The sequence below is a fragment of the Erinaceus europaeus genome, chromosome 1 (genome assembly GCF_950295315.1).
Source record: "Erinaceus europaeus chromosome 1, mEriEur2.1, whole genome shotgun sequence".
Classification (NCBI taxonomy): Eukaryota; Metazoa; Chordata; class Mammalia; order Eulipotyphla; family Erinaceidae; genus Erinaceus; species Erinaceus europaeus.
The window spans coordinates 74047558-74061892 of record NC_080162.1 but is presented as its reverse complement, the minus strand read 5'-3'; the positions used below and the strand labels follow the sequence as shown (position 1 = coordinate 74061892).

At 49.2% G+C, this 14335-nt stretch overlaps 1 protein-coding gene across 3 annotated transcripts; it reads left to right on the top strand.

Annotated features, from left to right (window-relative positions):
- Positions 1-360: 360 nt before the first annotated feature.
- Positions 361-13602, top strand: RBCK1 (RANBP2-type and C3HC4-type zinc finger containing 1). 3 transcript variants are annotated; one of them, XM_007523047.3, is made up of 13 exons: positions 361-423; positions 818-993; positions 2644-2788; positions 5106-5199; positions 5290-5488; positions 7141-7262; positions 7333-7506; positions 8487-8647; positions 9694-9805; positions 10039-10218; positions 11148-11246; positions 11521-11664; positions 12936-13602. In XM_007523047.3, the coding sequence occupies exons 2-13, from the start codon at positions 972-974 to the stop codon at positions 13014-13016; spliced, it is 1533 nt and encodes a 510-aa protein (XP_007523109.2). In that variant the 5' UTR covers positions 361-423; positions 818-971; the 3' UTR covers positions 13017-13602. The 3 variants fall into 3 exon arrangements, with proteins under 3 accessions (XP_007523109.2, XP_060043875.1, XP_060043885.1); XM_060187892.1 differs by lacking the exons at positions 361-423; positions 11521-11664 and having other exon boundaries at positions 553-993; XM_060187902.1 differs by lacking the exons at positions 361-423; positions 818-993; positions 2644-2788; positions 8487-8647.
- Positions 13603-14335: the final 733 nt, after the last annotated feature.

Sequence of the window (14335 nt, the reverse complement as noted above, 5' to 3'; positions counted from 1 at the left end):
GAATTAAGTGACTAGACACAGCTAAGGAGGCTTGAGGTAACTTCTTAGTCCAGCAGACTCGGTATCAAATCAGATTGTATTAGGTCAGAAACCTAACCTTTTCTCTTCTGCAAACCGAGCCAAAGACTAAGAAAACCTGTGTGTGTGCAGGCCTCTAGGAAGTCAACTCAACGCTCCGCCCCGCCTCTCCAGAAACGTCTAATCCCCGCCCCTCCAGACAGATCCAATCCCCGCCCCTCGTCCCACTTGCCACCAATACAGCCCAGTCCTCGCTGTACGGCCCGCCTTCTCCCCGCCCCCAGTGACATAGACCAATCCCTGATTCCCACCCCGCCCCTACGCAGCCCTCGGTCCCGCCCCCCTCAGATTGCCTTCTCTCCCTCACCCCCCTTCCCCGCCCCCAACCCTGCTGCTGCCCCATAGGTGAGTAAAAGTTGGGGATCCCAGGGTGGGATCTGAGGGCTGGGGGCGCCTGGGACTCGGGGTTTGAGAACCGGGTACAGCCTGGGTCCCAGACAGGACCATCTGGCATGGCCTAGGCGCCTATCGCCTTGGGTCCTGGCTCTGGCCAAAATCTTCCGCCCCACTTCCGGGGGGGGCCCCCCACTTTCACTTTCTCCCCACTCCACGTACAACTTCCTCTTCCCTTTTCTGAAGGACTGGGCCCCCCACAAGGGAGCTGGCTTGTTGGTGCTGTCCAGGCCGGGTGTTGTGGGGGTTGCCGCGGGTTCTCCCGTAGTCCCGCCAGGCCTGTCCCCCGCGCTCCATCCCTCGCGGTCGGCCCTTCCCGACCCCAGGCCTGGGCCTCGGTCCCCAGGTGGTGGGATGGTGCCGGGCTGTTGCCGCGGACGCCGAGGCGCAGAGACAGCTCGGACCACACCGAAGACCGCCAGCCTCTCCCAGGTGACCGGGAGGTAGTTTCTCCAGAGCTGCAGCCCCCGTCGGAGGGGGCATGGGCGCAGCCGGGCCAGATGGACGAGAAGACCAAGAAAGGTGGGCGACAGCTGGACCCCGGCAGGACCTGGCCTGCTTGTCTGATTAGAGGAGCCTAGCAGGGGAGAAGGGGGAGGGCTTTAACGCGGATGGAGCACCTGCGCTCCCTTTTCCTCTGTGCACCTGCGCTCCCTTTTCCTCTCCAGGGCCATGGTAGTGCCTAGAGACATCTGGTTATTCATTTATCTGAGGCCCCCAAGTCCATGAGTCCTCCTTGCCGAGAAGAAGTGAGGGCCTCCCGGTGACACAGACTTCTCAGGCTTGTGGGGGACACAGGCTTCAGTTGTCGGTTTGCCACCTCTTCCCACAGCCCTCCACCCCCACCCCCACCCCCGCCTCCCGCCACTTTTGCCTTTACTTTCCCATCTTCTATCCACTGCAAAATCCTAGTTTCTTGGACAGTGGCAGATATACTAATAGGAGCTCATAAATACTTCACAGTTGAATGGAAGTGTGGAGAAAAAAAAAGTGACAAATGGAGAGGGCCTCCAAGATAAGTGATATTTTAAATTAATTGTATTTATTTATTCATGAGAGAAAGAACGATATTAACACTCTGGCATATCCAACACCAGAGATTGAATTTGAGACCTCATTCGTGAGAGTCCAATGCTTTATTCACACTAAGATGTCTTTTTCTTTAAATTTTTTAAATCTTTATTTATTTATTGGATAGACACGGCCAGAAATTGAGAGGGAAGGGGGTGATAGAAAGGGAGAGAGACAGAGAGACACCTGCAGCACTGCTTCATCACTCATGAAGCTTACCCCCTGCAGGTGGGGACCGGGGACTTGAACCTGGGTCCTTGTGCATTGTAATGTGTACTCAACCAGGTAGGCCACCACCCGGCCCCCACACTAAGATGTCTTGTACCATTATTTATTTTTAAAGATCTGTCTTTGTTTTTAAAATATTTTTTTTTATTTATTTTCCTTTTTGTTGCCCTTGTTTTTATCATTATTGTGGTTATTATTGTTGTTATTGATGTTGTTGCCAGATAGGATAGAGAGAAATGGAGAAAGGAGGGGAAGGGGGGGAGAGATAGACACCTACAGACCTGCTTTACTGCTTGTGAAGCGACCCGCCCCTGCAGGTGGGGAGCCAGGGGCTCTAACCCCGATCTTTACTCCTGTCCTGTTGCGCTATATGTGCTTAACCCACAGTGCTACTGCCCAGCCCCCAAGATTTATCTTTCTACTTACTATAGACAAAAGAGAGAATTTCTCCTAAGCAGTGGGGGGGTGGGGGGGGAAGCTAGAGCAGTTCTCTGATAGATGCTGCTCCAGGGATCAAACTGCAAACCTCAACTTGAAAGTCTGATGCTCTACCAATTGAGCCATCTCCCTAGCTGCTCTTTATTTATATACTGATCGGAGACCAGAGTGATGCTCCATCATATGCAGTGCTAGGGACGGCACTCGGGATCTCATGCATACAGTACATGAACTCTGCTTCTGAGCCACCTCTCCAGCTTTGAGAAGGGGACTCTTAAACTGGGTGCTGAAAGGTAGATAGGCATTCATCAAGAAGACAGAAAGGAATAGGTATCAGAGGCTCACTGACTCCTGAATCTACTTGACTCCAGTTCCTGAAGAAAAAAAGCAAAACAAAAAAACTTTGTGCCAACCTTCTCCTGTGCTGGGTTTTAGCCGAGGAGATGGCCCTGAAGCTCACCAGAGCAGTGGCTGGCGGGGATGAAAAGGTAGCTGTGGAATGTGCCATCTGGCTGGCAGAGCACCAGGTGCCTCTGAATATACATCTGAAGCCCGAGGTCTGTGCGTCCCAGGACATCAGGTGAGGAGGACAGCATGACCTACCAAGAACTTAGGACTTCCTCACCCCTTTGGGTCACTAATCAATTGAAATTGAGTGCTGGACACTTCATTTTTTCAGTTTCAGTTTTTTCTACTTTAAAAATGGCACATAGCAGTATTTCATAGGGTTGCTAGGAAGTATATAACATTTAAAAAAAAGTAACAGCATAAACAAGTTTGATGGCAAGCAATCCAGATGAGAAAGTGCTACTCTTGTTTGAATAATATTTTAAGTTTTCATTTATTTTATTTTATTTTATTTTATTTTATTTTATTTTATTTTATTTTTACCAGAGCACTGCTCAGCTCTAGTTTATGGTAGTTTGGGGATTGGACCTAAGACTTTGAAGCCTCAAGCATGAGAGTCTCTTTGCATAACCATTATACTACCTACCCCTGCCCTTCTTTTCATTCTTTTAACGATTTACTTGCTTACTTTTATAAGAGAGAGACCGGAGCACTACTCAGCTCTTCAGAATCTTCTATTTTAGATGTATTAATTGCCTTTGGGGGTGGGCATTTAATATTTCTGTTTTTCCTTGTAAACTTACTTACAGGTAAAAGGGTAGGATATCAGTCACTTTTTGCCTTTTTTTTTTTCTTTTTTTTTTTTGCCTCCAGGGTTATTGCCAGGGCTCGGTGCCTGAACCATGAATCCACTGCTCCTGGAGGCCATTTTTTCCCTTTTTGTTACCCTGGTTGTTTTACCATTGTTGTGCTTATTATTATTGTTGTTATTGATGTAGTTGTTGTTGGATAGGACAGAGAGAAATGGAGAGAGGAGGGGAAGACAGAGAGGGGGAGAGAAAGACAGACACCTGCAGACCTGCTTCACCACCTGTGAAGCGACTCCCCTGCAGTTGGGGAGCCGGGGGCTTGAACCAGGATCCTTCCTCCGGTCCTTGCGCTTAGCACCACGTGCGCTTAACCCACTGCGCTACCGCCCGACCCCCACTTTTTGCCATTCTTGCAACTTCTCTGGGAATGCTTTACTGTAGTTATTTGACTGTAATTTATCTTTGATTTCTTTGGGATCAATTCTGGTTCTTCTTTTTTCCCTTATTTTTTCTCTCTAGTGTTATCACTGGGGCTTGGTGCTTGCACTATGAATCCACTGCTCCTGGAGGCCATTTTCCCCATTTTGTTTGTTGTTTTTGTTGTTATTGATGCCATTGCTGTTATTGGTGTTGGATAGGACAGAGAGAAATAGAGAAAGGCGAGGAAGACAGAGAGGGGGAGAGAAAGATAGACACCTGTAGACCTGCTTCATCATCCATGAAGCAACCTCCTGCAGGTGAGGAGCCGGGGGCTTGAACCGGGATCCATATGCCAGTCTTTGCCATATGCGCTTAACCCGCTGCACTACTGCTTGGCCCTCTTATTCCTTCCTTTTTAACACTTCCAAAAGTGTTTGAGGATCCTGAAAAAGCTGGTGTTTGGTTTTCTTTAATTTTTTTATTATCTTTATTTGTTTATTAGATAGAGACAGCCAGAAATTGAGAGGGAAGGGGTTGATAGAGAGGGAGAGACACCTGCAACACTGCTTCACCACTCACAAAGCTTTCCCCCTGCGGGTGGGGATGGGGGCTCAAACCTGGGTCCTTGTGCACTGTAACGTGTGTTCAACCAGGTGTGCCACCACCTGGCCCCCATGTTTATTTATTTTCTTAAATATTTATTTTAGAGAGAGAGAAAACTGGAGCCTCACTCTGGCATATGTGATGCTGGAGACTGAACTTGAGACCTCATGCTTGCATGTCCAGTGCTTTACCTACAGTGCTGCCTTCTGGGCCAAGAAAAATTTAAAAAATTTCTGTGCAGTAATACTGTTATTTATTTATTTTTAAATATTTATTTATTCCCTTTTTGTTGCTCTTGCTGTTTTATTGTTGTAGTTATTGATATTGTCATTGTTGGATAGGACAGAGAGAAATGGAGAGAGGAGGGGAAGACAGAGACGGGAAGAGAAACAGACACCTGCAGACCTGCTTCACTGCAGACCCCCTTCCCTGCACACCCCCTTCCCTGCAGGTGGGGAGTCAGGGTTTGAACCGGAATCCTTACGCTTTGTGCCACGTGCGCTTAACCCACTGCACTACCACCTGACTCCCATCCATTGGAGGGGTTTAAGCAGTGGGTTCTGATAAGAGGCAGCACAGGGTGTAGGAATCCCAAAGAGACCCTCACCTAGACTGGGAGGTCATGTGTATACATGAAGGGGTGTGTGTGTGTGTGTGTGTGTGTTTATTCATGTAAGTCTTATAGCTGGTGGCTAGAGCCCTTGCCCTTCTTGACAGGCTGTGCGTGAGCGTGGAGGATGCTCAGATGCACACTGTCACCATCTGGCTCACTGTGCGACCTGACATGACAGTGGCTTCCCTCAAAGACATGGTGAGTACAGAGACTTTTTTCATTTTGCTTTGACCTGTCTGTACTCTGGTCCTCCCTTCCCATGCTCTCCATCTCCATGCCCCCTGCCAGGTATTCCTGGACTATGGCTTCCCACCTATCCTGCAGCAGTGGGTGATTGGGCAACGGTTGGCCCGGGATCAGGAGACTCTGCACTCCCATGGGGTAAGGCGGAATGGAGACAACGCCTACCTCTATTTGTTATCAGCTCGCAACACCTCGCTCAACCCTCAGGAGCTGCAGCGGGAGCGGCAGCTGCGGATGCTGGAAGGTGAGAGAGACACTGCTCCTGAATGAGTTCACCTGAGATTTCAGAGAGAGAGAACAGCATCCTTGGGTGTTCAGTCAGGGACTTTCCAGAGGACCTTATACAAGGTGGGGAAGAGAGGACAGAGGACAGACCAGCTACATCAGGGAATTGTTTTGAGAACTGTAGGCCTGAAGGAGTGGAACCAGCTTCAGTCTGGGCCTTTGTCAGTTGTGTGACTCTGAGCAAGCCCCTCCTTTGTTCCATCATTTTTACAAATCTGTCAGTTGGATATGATAATAACAACTAGAGTTTGCTCTAAATTTTTTTTTTTTTACTTCTTATTTTAAATGTTACATACCTATAGAAAAGTTGGAAAACTGTAGAATTAGAATTATATAAAGAGTTCCCGTGTACCCTTCTTATGGGCACCTCCCTTCCCACAATATTAAATATTTTGTCACTTTGCTTTTGTAACTCTATGTACAAGTACATATACTATCTATATACATAGTAAATGTTAGCTATATACATATAAATTATTTTTTGAACTGCTTTAGAGTGAGGTACAGGCATGATGTCCCTCATAAATTCCCTTTCTTCCTTCCTTTCTCTCTCTTTCTCCTCCCTTTCTTCCTTTCTTTCTTTATTACCAGAGCATTGCTCAACTTTGGCTTATGGTAGTGCTGGGGATTGGACCTGGGACCTTTGGTGCCTCAAGCATGAAAGTCTTTTTGCACATCCAGTATGCTATCTTCCTAGCCTAGCACCCTTATATTTCTTTTTAAAAGGGAGTTATTCTTTTTTTTTTAAGACTTTTATTTTTTTATTTTTAATTTTTTTGGATCAGAGGACTGCTCAGTTCTGGCTGATGATGGTGCTAGGGATTGAACCTGGGATCTTTGGTACCTCAGGCATGAAAGTCTTTTGCATAACCATTATGCTGTCTCTCCAGCCCAGATTTTTATTTATTAATGAGAAACATAGGAGGAGAGAGAAAGAGCCAGACATCAGTCTGGTACATGTGCTGCCGGGGATTGAATACAGGACCTCATGCTTGAGAGTCCAATGCTTTATCCTCTGCGCTACCTCCTGGACCACAAGGGGGTTATTCTTTTTAATAAAAATAACATTGGTGTATATATTAGGAGTAGTTTCACACCTCTTCAAGATGTGTGTTACCACCAAAGTACCAGCATTCCCCCATTCTCTTAGTCCATTAACAGGGTCATTTTCTTACATGACCACATATAATTAATAAATGTACATTGATATTTCACCAAAGCTGTACCTGCTGTCTCACTGACAGAGAGCTGGCCACCATATCTCTCAGTCTTTTTAGCTATGGGTCTCTGCAGCCTTCCCTTATCAATCCTGATATATAATTATAAATATACGATGAATTTGGTGAGGCACCTCAGAAGTGTTATGTCCCTCTAGACGCATCACCTTGGTGCCAGAGAGGTCAGTTTTTAGGTGGAGTTTGGATCTAGAGGACAATGAGACATACTTGGAGAAGGGGCTCTGACCTTGTGGGAACCAGGTCTAGGCTTCCCTGGTAAGATCAAGCAAGAGACATTTCCAGGAAGGAGGGAGAGAGTGGGGAGGTGTGTGTGTGTGGGGGGGGGCTCCAATTCAAGGGCTGCATAATCCATGACTCTTATCGCCTTCTCCAGATCTGGGTTTCAAGGATCTCACATTGCAGCCACGGGGCTCCCTGGAAGCAGACCCCTCGAGGCCCAGGACATCCCAAGAGCCAGGAACGGCACAGCCAGAAGCTGTGCCTGAGCCCCCACCGGTAAGCTGCCCCTGTGCGCCCTTTACCTGCCCCTGCCCTGCATCTCTGCTCACTGCCCCTCTGCTCCCAGGTGGGCTGGCAGTGCCCCGGGTGCACCTTCATCAACAAACCCACTCGGCCAGGGTGTGAGATGTGCTGCCAGGCTCGGCCTGAGACTTACCAGGTCCCCGCCTCGTACCAGCCTGATGAGGAAGAGCGAGCTCGCCTGGCCGGCGAGGAGGAGGCGCTACGCCAGTACCAGCAGGTGGGCGCAGAAGTCCCGGATGCACAGCTGCAGACTGGACAGGGCAGGCACAAGCCAGGAAAGGAAGCATCCTTCCTGCCTTGCTTTATGGGCATACTGCCACTCTTCCTCCATGGCTGCTTTTCCTTCTCATGACCCCTTAGCTCACTGGTTGTGACCTGTCTTCTCCAGGCTGTGACCACAGGCCTCTAGCTCTGACATACACACCCATTGTGCTCACCAGGGGCCCTACTCAGTACTCCAACTGTGGCCCCAGCCATAGCCCCATTCACTACTATCTGTGGTGCAGGGTCCTCACCTCCCCTTTGCCTGACCATGACCTCATCTCTCACTCTTCTGTTGACCTTACTCGTCTATTCCTGATTTGCTTCCCTTTTCACTTCCCTTTCTGTAGTAGCCCACCCCAACCTGTTAACCTCTGCCCTTCCCCTGACTGCTCGCTATTCCACCTGCACAGACACTTAGAGCTGTGATCCCTTATCCACATGGGCTTTCTTCACCCTCTACCTGCACTGCCCTCGGACTCAGTGTCCCCCTTTGTCCTGGCCTGTCAGGGCAGCCCTGACAAGACTTAGTCCTCTCTCTTGCCTTGCTTTGCTAGTTTTATCACCTTCCTGACCACTCATACCCCTGACAGTCAGTGACTTTGAGCCAACTCTGCCTTTCTCTCGTAATCCTAGCCCAACTCTGCTTCTTGGTAGAGAGTTAGGCCCTCCCTTCCTCAGGCTTTAGCCTCCTTCCTTTCCCTACTGCTTTAACTCCCTTGCCTGGCTTGATCCCAGATTGCAGCCCCAATCTGACCCTGCCTGGTGCTGCTCCTAGCTTTCCTGTTGACTTCTACTTCTGCCCCCTGCCTGACTACTCCTTCACAACCTGGGGTCTTGACTCTTCCACTACCCCTAACTCCTGGTCCTACCCCTTCCTGGTCCCATCCTTCCCGACACCCTGACCTACCCCACGGCCCTGCTCCATCTGCCCAGCGGAAGCAGCAGCAGCAGGAGGGGAACTACCTGCGGCATATCCAGTTGGATCAGAGGAGCCTGGTGCTGAACACTGAGCCCACCGAGTGCCCTGTGTGCTACTCGGTATTGGGGCCCGGCGAGGCGGTGGTGCTTCGCGAGTGTCTGCACACCTTCTGCAGGTGCGCCTCCCCCTCCCCTTCCACCCTACCAATGCAGCCTTTTCGCTGCTACACCTTCCTCTGGGCTGAGAGTGGGTGGGGCCTGTGCTCACTGCACACCCACAAAAACCCAAGAGGTAGGCTCCATCTCCCTGTTTTGCAGAGGAGCAACTTACTCAAGACCCCGTTCCCTTACCCACTACCAGGAATTCCAGGCCTGTGCAAATACACTGAAGCTCCTTGCCTGGCATGCCTGTGCTTGGTTGTTGAGGAGGTGGTTCTGCCATTACAGCAGAGTGCCTGGAACTGTGATAGGCCTGGGGATGCAGGAGTGAGCAAAAGCTCAGTGCCCGGGAGAGGGCCAGTGTTAAACTGTAAATTGTGTCAAAAGCTAAGTGCTGGGAGTTGGGCGGTAGCGCAGCGGGTTAAGTGCACATGGCGCAAAGTGCAAGGACCAGCATAAAGATCCCTGTTTGAGCCCCTGGCTCCCCACCTGCAGGGGAGTCGCTTCACAAGCAGTGAAGCAGGTCTGCAGGTGTCTCTCATTCTCTCCCCGTCTTCCCTTCCTCTCTCCATTTCTCTCTGTCCTATCCAACAGTGACATCAATAACAGCAATAACAATAACTACAATAAGGGCAACAAAAGGAAATAAATAAATAAATAAATAAATATTTTTTAAAAAAGCTTAAGTGCTAGTGGATTATGGTTTAAAAAAAAGGAGTCAGTGTAGCCAAGCAAAGGAATGGATGGAGAAGTATCAGGGATGCCAGGCAAGGCATTGGGGCTCCAGTAGTGAGGGACTCGGGTTGTTCTAGGTAGGACAGGGTCACTTGCTGAGAAAATTCTAGGTAGATGCAGGGAGCCCAAGAGAAGGGTCTTACAGTCCTTAAGGGAGCAGAGAGCAGCGGGTAGACAAAGGTGCCTAAAGTAATGGATAAGTGGGAGGGGCGGGAAGGGGAAAATATTGACAAGCATCTGGGGTCAGGCAGGCTTCATCAGGTCCAGGCTACAATCCCAGAGAGTGAGAGTCAGATGACTTTTAACCTCCACCCTGTCCCTTCCCCAGGGAATGTCTGCAAGGTACCATCTGCAACAGCCAGGAGGCGGAGGTCTCCTGCCCCTTCATTGACAACACCTACTCCTGCTCGGGCAAGCTGCAAGAGAGGGAGATCCGGGCGGTAAGGCCTGGGGAGGGCCTGGATCTGAACTGATAAGTAGAAGCTGTTCCAGAGGGTATGCCGGCAACAGCATCTATCAAGAACCTTTCCTAGTCAGGATACACAGGTCACAAGCAGTGAGCAGGACAGACAGGAATTAAGGGAGGTGGCTGGTGAAGAAAGCAACCTTGTGAAGGAAAGACAGCAGGTGTTCTGAACCCTCTTTGATGAGGCTGTGGTTGGTCTGTTGGCAGCTCCTCACCCCTGAAGATTACCAGCGATTTCTGGACCTGGGCATCACCATCGCTGAAAATCGAAGTGCCTTGAGCTACCACTGCAAGACTCCAGACTGCAAAGGATGGTGTTTCTTTGAGGATGATGTTAATGAGTTCACCTGCCCTGTGTGTTCCCATGTCAACTGTCTGCTCTGCAAGGTGGGGCTGGTGGTCCATACTGCCTCATTACCTAGTCCTGCCAGCAGCTTTCTCCTGCTGCATGTTAGCAAGACTGGCCTCAGCATCATGCTGAGCCTTGACCCTGGACTAAGCCTGATCCCAGTCCCAAACATGACCCCAGAAGGAACCTCAATTTAGGCTGAGGCAAGACCCAGCTCTGAAACTCTGGTCTCAAACTGAGCCCTTACTGTGGGCCAACCCCCAGCCATAGTCTCAGCCATATCCCAACTCTGGCCCCAAACTGGCAACCTCTGCTCTGAACCCTATTCATTACTATAGGCCAATTTCTGCCCCTCATCACCTCAACAGTTGCCCATTAAAGAGATTGGTCTCAGGCTGGCAGAATAGTTCCCCTGACTGCTTTGCCATGTATACAGTCAGGTTTGAGTCCACACTGAAGGAAGATTCAGTGCTATGGTCTCTTTATTCTCTGTCTATCTAAACAAGCAAAGCAAACAAACAAAGTTGGGTGGGGGGACTTGTCTCTAACAAACAGGCATGTCTGTGACTAAGCAAGCTTAATTTGAGCTCATTAGACTTGCAACTGAGGCAGATCTCACCCATGGACAAAGGGACATCTGCCTGTGAGAAAATATGGTGTAGGGATTTCTGTGCTCTCCCCTAAGTAAGTATATATAGAGACCAGGTGGTGGCACACCTGAGGGGGCACACATTACCATGTTCAAGTCTCGTCTCCTCCTGCAGGAGAGAAGCTAAGTTTTTATGTGTGATGACCCAGGCTTCACCTTCCTGACCTGGGTGTGCGGTGAAATGAGTGTATGGTTTACAAAGCAAAGTCTTATGACAACATCCAGAGGCATTGTTTGCCCCTTGCCTCTCCCAGCTTTGTAACCCCCACTGCCACCCACCTGGAACCTTCCTGCCTTGAGCCCCTTGCCTCCTTACAGGCCATCCATGAGAAGATGAACTGCAAGGAATACCAGGATGATCTGGCAATGCAGGCTCAGAACGACGTGGCTGCCCGGCAGACAACAGAGATGCTAATGGTAAAGTTGGGATCAGCTGACTTGAGTTTTGGGAGATAACAGGTGATGGGGTTTTTCAGAAAGGGCTATGGTTCATAGACTCCTGGAGACTCTCACCTCCATTCTAGCTGTCAGTCCTATCCAGAGATGGGACTTGGGTCAAGTGGTAAGTTAGAGAGGTATCAAGAGGGTAATTCCACTACATTTCCCCTATGATGTGGACAGGGCCAGGCAGTGGAGCTAGCTGAGATGCTGCCTCAGCCTGGCCCTCCAGTCAACATCTGCTCTGCTCCAGTCCATGCTACAACAGGGTGAGGCCATGCACTGTCCACAGTGCCAGATTGTGGTGCAGAAGAAAGATGGCTGTGACTGGATCCGCTGCACTGTCTGCCACACTGAAATCTGCTGGGTTACCAAAGGCCCACGCTGGGGCCCTGGGGTGAGTCTTGGGGGCAGAGAGCTGGCAGGGGTGTGGGACAGGTGACTCAAAGGAGCTGACTTCAGGGACTACCTTAGGGTGATTGTCAGAATCAAATGAAGGGATACAAGAAGATTGATTAGCAGTGTGCCTGTCACCTGCAAGCATTTGACACATGCTAGCTGTCACTATAGGTTCGCTCTGGAACTGGGGACTTGGTATATGCTGATGGACATAGTTGCAGTTGGGGTCATGGGATAGCTCATCTGGGAGCTTAGCCTTTAACCCCAACCCTCGGTTCAAGCCCCCAGTAAACTACAAGGGAGTACTATGGTGCTGGAGGAAGCTTCAGTGCTGTTGTGTCTCTATTTCTTCTTCTTTTTCTTTCTTTTTCATTTTTTTTTTTTAATTGCCACCAAGATTATTGCTGGGGCTTGGTACTGGCACTATGAATCCACTGCTCCTAGTGGCTTTTTTTTTTTTTTCCTTTTGATTATACTTGATAGGACAGAGAGAAATTGAGAGGGATGGGAAGATAGAGAGGGAGAGAGAAAGATGCCTGTAGACCTGTTTCACCTCTTGTGAAATGCCCCCCTGCAGGTGGGGAGTGGCTTGAACCCAGGTCCTTGTGCATGGTAATATGTGCACTTAACTGGGTACATCACTGCCCCTACATCTCTTTAAGAAAAAAGTCAGGAGTAGTGACATGTAACTACATCAAAAAAATAAACAGAGGCAGAGGCCATATGTTGGTCTACCCAGAATGTGCAAGGATCTGTCACATCTTATCCTGTTCTGGACCTCAGTATAGGGACTGAGACCGTGCTATTAGGGACACTGGAATCCCAGAAAGACCCTAATGATTGCTTCCCCTGGGCTGCTGAGGCTTCTGAAGGTCATCCTTAGCAGGGGTATCTGCCCAAAGAGGCAGGTGGGAGTGTGTCCTTCTTTGGGATGGAGAGTTCTTTATTGCTACCAGGGTTTTTGCTGGGGTTTCGTGTCTGTACAATTAATCCACCACTACTGGTGGCTGTTTTTTTCTCTTTTCTTCTTTTTTCCTTTAATTTGATAGAATAAAGGGAAATTGAAAGGGGAGGAGGAAATACAGAGGGAGAGAGAGACAACCACAGACTTACTTCACAGCTTGTAAAGTTTCTCTCCTACAGGTGGGGAGTAGAGGCTTAAGTCCAGCTCCTTGCACATAATGTGTGCACTCAACTGTATGCCACCATCAATGGCCCCGAGAGCACTAGCTTTACTGCCTTCACCTTCTCTTTCCCTCTATCTTCTAGGGCCCAGGAGATACCAGTGGTGGCTGCCGCTGCAGAGTGAATGGGATTCCCTGCCACCCCAGCTGTCAGAATTGTCACTGAGCTGATTGTCCAGTCACATCAATGACCCAGCCCCACATCTGTGAGGTGCTATGGGACAGGACTGATGCTTTGGCTTTGATTTCTGGCCTGTGAGATGCATTTATGCTAGACTGGGAGGCCAAATTCCTGCACTGCATGGATGGCTTTATTTGCAGTAAGATCTGTAAGAACCCTGCTTGAGCTGGCTGGTGTCCATAGTCAAATTTGCTCCAGTGCCTTGGCCTTTTCTGGCCAAACCTCTCATCTCTGCTCTGCAGCTTTCACCTCTCCTTGATCCATCCTGAAACACCGCTCTTGCCAGAGGCCAGCTAGATGGAGCCTGAGAACCCCAAGTCCACACACTCTGGCCCACCCTCATCTGCTGAGCATTCAACAACTTTAAATGTTGGCTTTCTGGGTGTAACTTCTCTGCATCAACAACTGTCAGAGGCCTGCCCTCTTAGAATTGCTGCTAATTCTGTTCAAAGCCAGGAAGGAGACCTGGTTTTTTGTTTTGTTTTTTTTTTATAGCACAACCCATTAGGTTCAGCTTCTGTGTCTCCCTCTATGCTGCCATTGTAAGCTAATTAAATGGTTTTCCAGGAAAGGAAGAGTGTGAAGTCCTTGAGGAGTGAAATTGTCTCTTCGGGCAGAATCCCAAGCTCTCTGGGAACTGCAGCTGGAGGTTGATCTGTCGTCCACTTTCAGTGGATAAACAAAGGCATTACTAAACATAGGGACCCTTACACCCAGACTTGGCTCCCCTGTGCCTGACTTGAAGGGCAGCATACTCTTAGGACAACACTAGTTCATAGGTAGGGTCAACAAGGCAGAGTTTCGGGGGAAGGAGAGATGAAGTGGTAGTCATCAACTGGCAGGACAGTCTTGTTCTGCTCCCTTATGATTTGCCTCTCAGTGTGCATCCAGGATTGGGGAATGGAGATATTTCAGGAATAGATGAAGCTGCCATTCTTAATGGATGAAGAATGAAGTTGTCCATTCTAATTTTCACATCTCAGGTGAGATGACAGTTGGGGTATCCTTTCATCCACTTTGCTTTTACCTCACTCTGACCCAGTACCCACTTCCTCTGTTGAGATACAGTATGTGACAGCCAGTAATACATTGCCTAAGTTGATGTGCATCATTAGGATAGACTGAGGGCATCTCTGTTTGAGGCCTGCACTCTAAACACCAGAAGTTGGAGCAAGCACAGGAGGAAAAGGGCTTGCTTTAACCCCTGGAAAGTCATTGCTGCTCTGGCACCCTTGGATGCCAAGGTTTGTAAGAGTTGGCCCCACTCATCATGAGCAGAGAATGTGAGTGCCCTGCTGCTCAGG

Coding starts and splice junctions, on each gene's coding strand:
- RBCK1 (XM_007523047.3), top strand. CDS start 972: ATGGACGAGAAGACCAAGAAAG. Junction 10,219..11,147: donor TCAACTGTCTGCTCTGCAAG/GTGGGGCTGGTG, acceptor GCCTCCTTACAG/GCCATCCATGAGAAGATGAA. Junction 11,665..12,935: donor GCCCACGCTGGGGCCCTGGG/GTGAGTCTTGGG, acceptor TCTATCTTCTAG/GGCCCAGGAGATACCAGTGG.